This window comes from Staurois parvus, unplaced genomic scaffold (assembly GCF_062004578.1).
Source record: "Staurois parvus isolate SC_StPar_1 unplaced genomic scaffold, SC_StPar_1.0 ptg000715l, whole genome shotgun sequence".
Taxonomy (NCBI): domain Eukaryota; kingdom Metazoa; phylum Chordata; class Amphibia; order Anura; family Ranidae; genus Staurois; species Staurois parvus.
This window is the reverse complement of record NW_028318511.1, coordinates 11,448,858-11,461,379: the sequence shown is the minus strand read 5'-3', so window position 1 is coordinate 11,461,379 and position 12,522 is coordinate 11,448,858. Positions and strand designations below refer to the sequence as shown.

The following is a 12,522-nucleotide window of genomic DNA, read 5'->3' as shown; positions in this document are numbered from 1 at the left end:
GTCCCTTTGCGGAGAAACAGCCCCAAAGCATGAGGGTTGCCACCCCCATTCTTCACAGTAGGTATGGTGTTCTTTGGATGCAACTCAGCATTCTCTCTCCTCCAAACACGACAAGTTGTGTTTCTACCAAACAGTTCTATTTTGGTTTTATCTGACCATATGACATTCTCCCAATCCTCTTCTGGATCTTTCAAATGCTCTCTAGCAAACTTCAGACGGGCCTGGACATGTACTGGCTTAAGCAGGGGGACACATCTGGCACTGCAGGATCTGAGTCCCTGGTGGCGTAGTGTGTTACTGATGGTAGCCTTTGTTACGTTGGTCCCAGCTCTCTGCAGGTCATTCACTAGGTCCCCCCTTGTGGTCCTGGGATTTTTGCTCACCGTTCTTGTGATCATTTTGACCCCACGGGGTGAGATCTTGCGTGGAGCCCCAGATAGAGGGAGATTATCAGTGGTCTTGTATGTCTTCCATTTTCTAATTATTGCTCCCACAGTTGATTTGTTCACACCAAGCTGCTTGCCTATTGCAGATTCAGTCTTCCCAGCCTGGTGCAGGTCTACAATTTTGTTTCTGGTGTCCTTCGACAGCTCTTTGGTCTTCACCACAGTGGAGTTTGGAGTGTGACTGTTTGAGGTTGTGGACAGGTGTCTTTTATACTGATAACAAGTTCAAACAGGTGCCATTGATACAGGTAATGAGTGCAGGACAGAGGAGCCTCTTAAAGAAGAAGGTACAGGTCTGTGAGAGCCAGAAATCTTGCTTGTTTGTAGGTGACCAAATACTTATTATCCACCATAATTTGCAAATAAATTCTTTCCAAATCAGCCAATGTGATTGTCTGGATTTTTTTTCTCATTTTGTCTCTCATAGTTGACGTCTACCTATGATGCCAATTACAGGCCTCTCTCATCTTTTTAAGTGGGAGAACTTGCACAATTGGTGGCTGACTAAATACTTTTTTGACCCACTGTAAATCCTGTATAATAATAATAATAATAATAATAATAATAAAAAAAGCAGTATTAAACCAAAAAACAAAAAAAGTATTAAATTGCAGCTTACCAATTCTTAGATGTGGTGGCTGAATTTTTTTTTTTTTTTTTCCCCTAGTGATTCAGCCAGTAAGTCTGTTACTTTACCAGACAAAGCTGTCCAGACAAGGCAGCATTTAGCTTGAGATATACTATTTAACTCTGAGAGGGGTGCTTACAATGATCAGCCTTTATTCATTTATGTAAAATCTTTATCCCAAAAGAAAAAAGAGGTTTGTTGTAAATGCTTATAAAAGTGTTAGTGAGAGTTCAGTTTTAATTTTTTAGTCAAATACATATAAATCTTCTAGTCTAAACCTAACCATACATGGGTCATATTTTTTTGTTCAGCCATTGGTTTGAAAGAAAGAAAAAAAAAACCGGACCAGATTTCCCCATCAACACATTCGATTTGGATGCGGGAATCCTCTCTGCTGTGTCATTGTATTCTAACAGCAGGACTCCGCTACAATCAGAATACACTGATCAGTGCTACAGCAGGACTGTTTATGAGAAGTTGATCAATAGATCAACTTCTCATGAACTGGAATGGCCACTGATGGATTGAAATTCCTGCTGAACCAACCACATTTTGATCCATGTATGGCCAGCTTAACACTTTCCTCTGCCCACACTGACAATACTGCTGTCCAGGGGTGTCTGCTTTACTTCCAGAATGCAGATACACTAAAGACAAGAAGTGTTACTGGCTGGATCACCAGCTGAAATAAATAAAATAAAGCCCAAAAAAAGAAAACTAACAGAGCCACCACATCTAATTAGTGAGTTGCAATATATTACATTTTTGGTTTTGGGTTTAATACTGCTTTAAGTCAGTTGACAAGCATACCTTTCATTTGTATCTTGCAGTGAGAAATCAGATATCCCTTTAAGTTTAATGCATTCTAAATTACATTTAAAGTGGAACTAAACCCTCTTATTTTTTTCCTTTACAGCCAAGGAAACTCATCTTGCTAGTGATCAACTATGATACCAGTCATTTGATGGCTTGACAGTTCAGTTGAGAGCACAAGCACGAGTGTTGCTATTCACAGTATGCCTTGAATGTAACGGTTTTGGGAAACCTTTAAATTGATGGGTTTAGTTCTGTTTTAAAAAGGACCTGAACTGTTGAAGCTGTGCCCTCAAAAGGCAAGCAGAGGTAAAAAACCAGTTAACAATAATCAGCTGTGAAGCTATTCTCCCCCCCCCCCCCCCATTACGAACTTACCATGCCTTGTTCTGTGTGGAGGTGGTTGTCTTGCTGGGAGAAGGTTGCCCCTTTCTCATGTCAGAGCTGCCCCCCCAATGAATAGTGATCTGATGGAAAGATATTCAAAAAGCAGTAGAGCTGCAGAAGTCATAGATCCACAGATGAATAAATTAATGAAAATCGAGGAGATCCTTACACCGCAGATCCTTAGGTACAGATTCCTCTCCAGCATAAAGAACAGTAAGTGCCGTTCTATTTTTCAAGAGGCATTCAAGACAAAAAAATATATATTTTGCTTTTAGTGACACTTTAACTTATCAAAATTTTCCCTATATCACAGCAAATCTTCACTCAGCTCAGGTCCACTTTAACCATTAGCCGCCCGGCCAATAGCCGTTTGGCGGCTTGAAAAGCGCTGCAGCTTTCCGGGTCCACGCCATTTGGCGTGCTCCCGCACATGCGCCGTTTGCGCTATTGCAGAGCGGCGCAGCAGCGGGATCTGTCACCGCCCGTGCACCTCGGACACGGCCGATGACAGATCCGAGTACCGGCTCCCGTTGCCGGTACCATGTGACCTGCCGCGACCAATCACAGCAGGTCACATGACAGTTGTATACAATGGATGGCTTCATTCATGATGCCATCCATTGTATACTAGTGCCTAGCTGTGAATGGTCACAGCTAATCACATGCACATGTCATGTGATTAGCTGTGACCAAATCACAGCTAAGCACAAAAAAAAAAAAAAAAAAAAAAAAAAAAGCTGAATGAATCGATTTCATTCAGCTAAATGCTTGCTTATAGCAAAGTAATTCTTTGCTATAAGCAAATTGTGTAAAAAAAAAAAAAAAAAAAAATACTGATCACTTCCCCAAAGTAGTACAATGTTACTATGGTAACATTGTACTATTTTGGTCATAGTAAAATATGAAAAAAAATCTTAAAAAAAATAAAAAAAAATGTAATAAAAAATTAAATATAATAAAAAAATAAAAAAAAATTAAAAAAAAATATAATTTTTTTTTTTTTCATACTGTCACCAGTCAGTGTCCCTGTTCACCGCCATGCCAGTTATATGATGACGCTGTACTGCACTGGTGACAGTATGTAAAAAAAAAAATAGTGAAAATAATATTTTTCATTTTTTCATTTTCGGAAAAATTATGACAAAAAAATACAACTTCAAAAAACTCGCCATGCCTCTTATGAAGTACGTCCGACTGTCTACTCAGCAAAAAGGGGTCATTTGGGGATATCTGTACTATTCTGACATTCTTGGACCTCAAGAAATTAGATTGGCTGTCAGTACTTCAGGATTGATCAATATTCAGATCTATACCATAGTTTGTGAACTCTATAACTTTCCTACAAACTAAATAATACATCCTAATTTGGGTTATTTTCACCAAAGACATGTAGCAGAATACATCTCGGCCTAAATTTATGAAGAACAATTATTTATTTGTAAACTTTTATAACAGAAACAAAGAAAAATGTGTTTTTTTTTCAAAATTTTTGGTCTTTTTTTGTTAATTTAGCAAAAAATAAAAACCCCAGCGGTGATTAAATACCACCAAAAGAAAGCTCTAGTTGTGTGAAGAAAATGATAAAATTTTAGTTTGGGTACAATGTTGTATGACTGCGCAATTGTCATTCAAAGTGTGAGAGCGCTGAAACCTGAAAAATGGCCTGGGCAGGAAGGTGTAAAATTGCACGGTATTGAAACGGTTAATAGGACATTATGAAATGTTGTCATATTTGTTTACAGTAACATCATTTTAACAATTACAACAGATACTCATTTTTAATATAAAGTACATGTATTTGTGATGCAAGTTAATCCATTGTATGTATGGACAGAGGTTAATCCTATTTTTGACATTTTAGTTGAAGTTTGATCTTTTATTCCAACATATTCATAAGGCCTTGTTGTCTTTGCTCCATACAGATCTACGGCAAACTTCTTGTTACTCATGCCTTTAAGAATATTTTTTTAGCAGCAAATCAACAATGCCTTAAAGTAGAACTATGGGCAAAATGTTTTTCCCCATTTTGGATAAAGTAAGGGAGGGCTATAAACTCCTATCAGTTTATTTGCCATCTGTGTCCCGTCGGAGAGATCTCCCTTCACTTCTTGTCTCATAGCCAAAACAGGCTGTGGGAAAATCACTACAAATTAAGGAGCTCTCTTGGGGCCTCAGGTCATCAGAACTAGTGCCCCTACTGGAGGATTTACCCTCTATTGCTGTTATGGGAGCAACCTAAAATTTGGGATTTTCTTTTACTTTCAAAGATAATGGTAAACAGGACAAATAGGGTGAATCTCCCTAGTGGGGACACTGACAGCAATAAAAATCTGGTGTTCTAATCCCTCTCCACTCTATCCAAAAAAAAAAAAAAAAAAAGGTTTTGCCTATAGTTATTCTTTAAAGTATATCTAAAGCCAAACCATGTTTCCCTGGTTATAGTAAGGAATGGCTAAAACCACTGTATTTTTCCCCATCGGTGTATTATTAGGGGGATTTCCCTTTATTTCCTGTCTCGTAGATTCAACAGGAAGTGAAAGGTTAGCTTTTCAATGTGAAGGGAAATCCCTTGTTAGACAGTTGTCATAAGAACCCTGTCGGAAGATTTTGCCTCTATTCCTGTTTTGGTGACAACTCAAAGTTTTGGTTTACCCCCTTACCATTATCCCTGGTGAGATTGGTGATCAGGAAAATTAATATTCCTAATGATGAAACAGACAGCAAGAAAACCCTGACATTGGTGCCAACCCCTTACCACTCTATCCAAAGTTCTGTTAGTTGTACTTTATCATTTATCCTCCTGGATAAAAATTAAAAAAAAAAAAACCACAAAAACAAACACACACACACAACAAAAGAAGGTTTCCCTATAATGGTTCACACTTCTCTAAAGGCATGTCAAACACAGTCATCGGATTCCCATTTACCTCCTTAGTGCAGTGTGAATGGCAGTTCAAGGTTTTATCTGCTTTGCATCTCTCTGAATGCAGCATGTCCTATTGGACATGTGTATGTATCGCAAGCAAAGTAGGTCAAACGCAGCCTTTTGTGTTCAAACACAAAAGTTTGATAAGCGCCATGTTCAAATGTAGAAGCATCATTTGACAGTGAACCCTGTGTACACGAGCCCCAAATTGAACTGTCATCATGGAATCCCAACACAACATTGGTGTACAGATACTTAACTTTTTTGCAAACCAGTTATACCACTTTCTGGACAGATATTGCGTGGGCAAAAAAAACCCAACAACAAGCCACATTCTCATGGCCAAAAAATAATCACAGTTGGAAGAAAAAAAGTCTTCACTATATAATGAAACTGCATTCTATTTTGGAAATTAACTGTAAACCTGGTGGTACAAATGTTTTATCCTGGCATTCTTGAAGAGTCATCCCTTTAGGTACAGCAGCAACATAAGGCACGGTAATTATGGCCCTTATTGCTTTGGCTTGGTCCATACAGTGGATAAGAATGTTCAGTGATTCAGAAGTCTCTTTGGTCTTTGCTTTTACTAGCTGCAGTTGGTCAGCTTTCGACAGGGCTGTCAGCAGGCAGAACAGATGCATAGCCATGGGTTGACTGTCGAGTGAAAAATGATGCAGCTCTTTTGGGCTTCACTCGTTTAATTTCAGTGCCTGGGGAAAAATAGTTATACATAAATAAATGACAAAAAGCAATGTTCATGCCCACTTGATCAATCACATACAACACTTGAAAGTGTTTAGGTTGCTGGTTCCAGTTACTCCCATGGCTTCACATCTTCAAATAAACACACTTACAGATCAATTGCATGTTTGGGTTAACATGACATACAAAGGATGCCTGCACTTTTAGCAACATGATAGATGTTGTACTTGTATTGTGTTGCTAGGCATCCCCCCCATTTGCCTCCCCCCTCCCCTCTGGGACAGCATACAGCAGGGGTGCTCAACCTTTTGAAGATTGAGGGCCACTTAAGTGATTCGGTACAGAGCCGGATCTAGCCAGTGTGATCTGGGGGTGCAGTAAAAAATATCAGTGGGGCAGAGGATATGAGATCAGCAGGGCAGTGTAAAAAAACAGGAATCAATAGCGGAGTGTACTGGGGGTCAACAGGTCAGAGGATAGGGGTTAGCAGAGCAGGAATCAGCAGTTTGTAGGGCAGAGTACCGATCGACTTCTGTACAACCAGCCTCTAGGAAAATGTCCACATGACCAGCACCGCCAGTTATAGCTGACAGCAGTTATCAGTGCTAAGTCTCTCTGCTGTCAGAACACAATACCTCAGTGGGAATGATTTCCGCATCCACGTCGAATGTGTAGATGTGGGAATTTAGTTTGATGTCCCCTTACATCAGAGTCCCCTTCTTACATCAGATCTTGCAGTGTCCCCTTGCATCAGAGTCCACCAGAATCTGATGTAAGGGCCACTCTGCAGAGTCCTCTTCTTACATCAGAGTTTGGAAGAGTGATCCCTTTAAACATACTTTACATAAACCTGTATGGGGGGCAGCTGGCAGGAAAAGGCTTACAAAAGTAAAAAAAAACCCTTGTTGTTGGCTCAGAAATGTGCATTCACAGTTCCAAAGTGAGCCAATCAATGAACTGCAGGGCTCAGCCTCAACTTGTGTGGTGGGGTGTGTGAATATAAGCCATGGCTAAAAAATGCCATGATGTTATTGCACAGATGCACACCCAGTTCTCTAATTGGCTGGATGCGGTACTGTGCATGCACAGTTCACAGCCCATGGCAAGGGGGGTTTTATGGCCACTTTTCTCCTGTCTGTGAACATTTATGGACAAGAGAAAAGGGCCTATTTTAACCAAACTATCTATAAATTTATGGATGGTTGGCAACACAGGGCTGGGGGTGTACAAATGCTGCCACTATGATGTTTTGCTCCATGGCTGCAGCAGGAATTATATGCTCTGTTGCATTTTGTGGGCACAGTGCTTGCTGAACATGACCCATTAGAGTGAATGGAGCACCTCTGCAAGCACCCCACAACTGCATACAATGTATGTGGTTCCAGTGCACTAGTGCAGATCACTCTTCAGAGACCAATGCCCATGTAAACAGGCCCCTAAAGCCATGCTGGGGATGGGCAGAAAGGTGTTAAAAACAGAAGCATCACAAACCTGTCAGTTAAGACCCCAGCAGTTTAGCCAACTAGCAGATTGCCAGCCATATCCAATAGTATTAAAGTTGTCCCTGAGTGCTAACTGGACATGAAGGGTGGTGGGGGGGTGAAGAAGATGGGGAGAGTTCAGCATTGGGCAGAGCTCAGCTCACTCACCCCAGGCTGGTATGGTGGCTCAGGCAGGGGCTTCAATTTTGCAGCCACCATGTAATTGCTAGCTTTAGTGCTTCAAATTTCCCACCCGCACATCTTCTCAACTACAGCCCTGGTTGGGAATTGCAGTGTGGGCAGGGAAGACACGAGGAAAGTGGTGGGAGAAGGAGGAGGTACACATCGATCTCTCCTCTCCAGTCCATGCGGGGAGGGGGAGTGTGTTGGCTGGGCTGTGTTACAGACACTGGGCTTGATAGATGCAGCCAGCTGCAGCACACAGCTTCAACTGATGGACATCGTCCACAGGTTGCCTGGGTGGGCACAACTGATATCTGGGGGGGGGGGCATAGTCCACCCCAGCACCGCCCTAGATCTGGCCAGGATTCGGTAACTGATCACGGGCCAAACTGAAATTAAATGGTGCAGAATTTCAATTTTCTATTTAGCATAATGAACAGTTTTGTCCTGTAGCCTCTGAATGACAGCGGGAGGACGAGATGCCAGCCTTTAGCGGTTGCAGGAAGTAAATCGAGAGGATTCCTGTATATACCACCCCGCCACCCTAAGTGTAAAACAGAATGTGACAGGGAGGCCACACGGGCCCCCTGGAGCATGGGGCAGGGTCACCATTGCAACTCCTAATGCTACACCAGTGGTTTGGGGGGCATAGGGGGCTCATTTACACCTCCAAAACTGCAAATGTAAATGATCCCCTTACCGGGTGGCTTTCACACTGTAAAACACACACGGTAACCCTGATAGGCTGCTAGAAAGTTCCCAGGCACAGTGCACTTAGGATCACTTTGACAGACGCTTGTGCTACAGATGAAGCATCGGTTTCTGCAGCCCCTGCTCCCTCTGCATGGTCCGTGGGCCATGAGATGAGCATCTCTGGTGTACGGGGTTCTTTTCCCCCACAGCCACTAAAGTACATGTTTTGTCTGCAACGATGGCAGGCAGACTTGTAGTTATCAATGGAGCACAAGTGTGGTAATTAGCACACTAGTAGTTCATTGACACTTTCTCCAGTTCTCTACTCAAAGCCATTACAGAAGTACAGGCAGAGAGCTAGAGGAAGAGTCTACAGGAGCCTGACATTGCACCTGTGAGCCATTGATTATGTGTGGAATGCTTGCAGGCTCCTGTAGAAAAAAAACAAATACATACTTTTTTCTGCAAAAATACTTGCATTTATTTTTTTTTTATTTTTTAAGGGTGAACCAAACTAGAAAGTGTCTGCAAAATGTTGCGCAGGTCAAAATAATAGCAGAACAAATTTAAAAGGCTCAGTTCATCTAAAACACGGGTGTCCAACCTGCAGCCCAAGACAGCTATGAAATCAAAATCATAATTTTTTTTTTTTTTTCACGATTTTGTAAAAATGCATTTACACTTAAGTAAACTCATATGGCTAAAGAAAAATCTGATAGGGTCTCTTTACTTGACTTTTAAAAGTTTTATTTTCCCAAAGAAAGATATCCCGCTCTTCACAATAACACCTTATACATTTCATCGGTTTTCGGCAGCACTTGTATTTGTGAGCAAATATTTTCGAGGATAAAAGCACATGAAGGGCAATATTAGAACCGGTATCTGAACACCTTGAGAGTTCAATGAGAATTGCTGCTCAAAACTGCTGCCCAAAAATGCTGTCAAATATCACACTAATTTTGTTGCCCTTTTACTTTTTATAATAAAAAAAAAAAAAAAAAAGGAAGAAGTTTTATTACTCATATAGGTACATTATCTATATCAAATGATAGTTAACTTGTGATCTGCCTGACTTTTTCCTGCTCATCAGCTATCCTTATTGTTCGTGTATCTTATGTGTAGCCCAAGACAATTCCTCTTCTTCCAATGTGGCCCAGGAAAGTCTAAAGGTTGGACACCCCTGATCTTATACATATATTTCACTTTTTGTAAGAGGCAGCAGAGTTAAAGGAGAAGTTCACCTTTATATTAAGGGTGTAAAATTGGCATGGGCAGGAAGGGGGTATAAGTGCCCGGTAGGCAAGTGGTTAAACATTATTTTTTGTTTTTCTACCATTAAAAAAAAAAATACTTTCATCAAAGTAGTGCAATGTTACCCCTTTTTTTTTTTTTACACTTTGAATGAAAAGTGAACATTATTGCTCTGCAATGCAAAGCTTGCTTTGAACTGTCATGAATGTGTTAAGTGCATGATAGCTCAAAATATAGTGATCTGTGATTGGCTCCAGTTGGTCACATGGTACAGGGTGCTGTGATTGGCCTCTTGTAAAAGCTGTGGACCAATCACAGCTCTCCAGGAATAGAAGAAAAGCTTTTATAAATCAGAATTCATATCAATCATATGATCACTGGGTCCCAATTACCGAGATTCTCAATCCGCTGTGTTCGGTGAACACAGCGAAAGTGGGGAGGGTTGCGCACCTACTCGGGTGTGCAGTGCCCCTCTGTGTTGGCAAAGCACCAGCAATGTACAGGTACGTCGCTGGTCCTGTAGCTGCTGCCCGCTCACAATGCACGGCTGAAAGTGGTTAAAGTAGAACTAAAGGTAACACTTTTTTCTCCATTTTGGATGAAGTAAAAAAGTAAAAAAGGGTTATAACCAATGTCAATTTTCTTGCAATTTGTGTCCAATTGAAATGATTTCCCTTCACTTCCTATCACCAGAAGTAGTATCTCCAATGGAAAATTTCCCCACTATTATTGGCCCGGGGACACCCCAAAATTTGGTATGTTTTCACTTTTCACAAGACAAAAATAGAGGGTGATTCACCTTAATTGGGGCACAGACCACAAAAATCTGACAGGTATTTTAACCACTTCCTGTCTGCCAGTCCACAATATACTACAAAGGGGTGGCAGCTATAGGACCAGTGATAAACCGACACTACCTTTGGGAGCAAGGCTGGATCGGTTTTCATTATAATCCTATCTGGATTGATGATTAGAAAGGGCTCTCTGACTGCTAACGCCTGTAGATCACCAATTCTGACCACAATTAATGGAATCGTCTTCATTGTGATATACTTCAGGGTCACAGAATCCAAAGTCTCAAATGGAAACTTGGTTAGAGCTTGCAAGACTAGTGAAAAATCCCATTTAGAGAAGGCTTTTGCTTTAACCGGCCTGGATCTAGACAAAGCCTTGAAGAATCTAATAGCTAGGGCATCCAAGGAGATCGAGCACTCCAGAAAGACCCCTAAAAGCTGCAACATGGACTTTTAGTGTGCTGACTGCTAACATCTTGAATAACAAAGTGTAGCGCACCAGACTAATATTGCATATAAAAATAAACAATAATTAAAGTCCCATGAAAAAAAGTCTCTTCTAACACCACTGTGCAATGCGTTTAAGAAATCTTCTCTCTTCTTCAGTGCCAACCGTGCCACCACCCTTAGGTGAAAAGCCTGCTCACCTCACTTTACGACCTCATCAATAGGTCACGATTAGCTCAACATGTGGACAGACTTGTGTACACCCCTCTGTGGTCCTCCTCCAGCTCCTCTTCCAGAACAGCCACAGTATACACTCCTCTAGCTGACGCTCTCATATAATTTGTAATATGGAAAACAGAAAAGTGGAACGATAGTGCTCTCTATTTATAAAACAATTTATTAGCGTCCAGATTAAAAGCTCTTACAAAATGTACAGTTCAAAACGTCTAGAGCTCAGCACTTTCCACAGTGTTTAACAGCAACTATTTAGAGCACTATCATATTATTTTAGGGTGTGTTGCACTGATTGAATAGGGGTTTAGATTGCTAACTTCTTGTCATCTGCTTGTTGAAAAAACTCCAGGACTGAGGTGATGTCTTCCAAATACCTTGAATTGCTTAGGCACCAAGAGTTCTAGATCTTCCAAACTTTTCTGTAAATAGCCCTCGTGACCCCCTTGCGACTTGCTAGGAGAGCGTCTACTAAGCGTTTTGAGAAGCCCTTCTTTTATAGGAGTTGCCTTTCAAAAGCCACGCTATGAGGAGCAGATTTTCCACTTTCGGATGACATAAAGGACCCTGTACTAGCAGGTCCTTCCTGTGTGGAAGCATCCGATATGGTCGGATTGAAAAAAGTTGCAAACCATGACCTTTTCGGCCAGAAAGGAGCCACGAAAATGATCTGTGCTCGGTTTGAACCTTCTTCAGAGCCTGAGGAATTAGTTGTAAGGGGGGAAAAAAGCATAGCACAACAGGAAGTTCTACCTTTGAACGAAGGCATCTATCCCTACTGCTCCATCTTTTCTTTTCAGCTGTTCAGGGAAAAGAACTGATCGGTTTTGGTATTTTGCCGATACGCAAACAGATCTATTTGCAGCTGACCCCATTCTTTAACGAAGCTGAGGAAAACGTCTTGATTTAGGCACCATTCGCCCACCTTCAGCTGGTGACTGCTTAGGAAGTTGGCTACCAGGTTCAGTGAGCCTTTGAGATGGACTGCTGACAAAGATGCCAAACTAACCTCTGCCCAAGACAAAATTTCTTCCACTAGACTTTGAAGACTCCTGCTTCTTGTGCCGCCTCTTTACATAGGTTACTGCTCTGGCTTTGTCTCTGCAGACCTGCACTTACTGACCCCGGAGCTCCTGAGAGAAAGTCAAGAGAGCCAAAGCAATTGCCTTTAATTCTCTCCAGTTTGAGAAGTTTGACCTTTGCGGTCTCGGCCACTGCCCCTGTGTGAGCTGACCTCCCAGGAGCTAGCATCTGTGGTGATGATCCTTTCTACTGGAAAGGACCAGGTTACACCTTTTGAGAGAACCTTCTGCCTCTTCCACCACCAGAGAGATCTCTTCACCCTGGAAGGAACCCTCACCTTGTCCAGCGCGGCCAAATCTCCATTCCAAACTCTCAAGATGAATAGCTGAAGGGGCCTGAAGTGTACAATAACTGAGGACTGTGCTGGAATGGAGGCTATTAAACAGGCCAAGAGCTATCAAAAACCTGATTGAAACTTGGTGGTTGCCACGAAGAGTCAAAGTCACCTGTATTTTCC

General features: G+C 41.6%; 1 protein-coding gene across 1 annotated transcript in view; it reads right to left on the bottom strand.

Moving 5' to 3' along the window:
- Nucleotides 1-3,688: 3,688 nt before the first annotated feature.
- The window catches only part of FRMD8 (FERM domain containing 8), a 58,749-nt gene continuing 49,915 nt past the window's right edge, over nt 3,689-12,522 (bottom strand). The window contains exon 11 of the mRNA XM_089653606.1: nt 3,689-5,910. Within this exon, the coding sequence (XP_089509732.1) occupies nt 5,801-5,910 (110 nt within the window). The 3' untranslated portion in view covers nt 3,689-5,800. The remainder of the gene's footprint in view (nt 5,911-12,522) is intronic.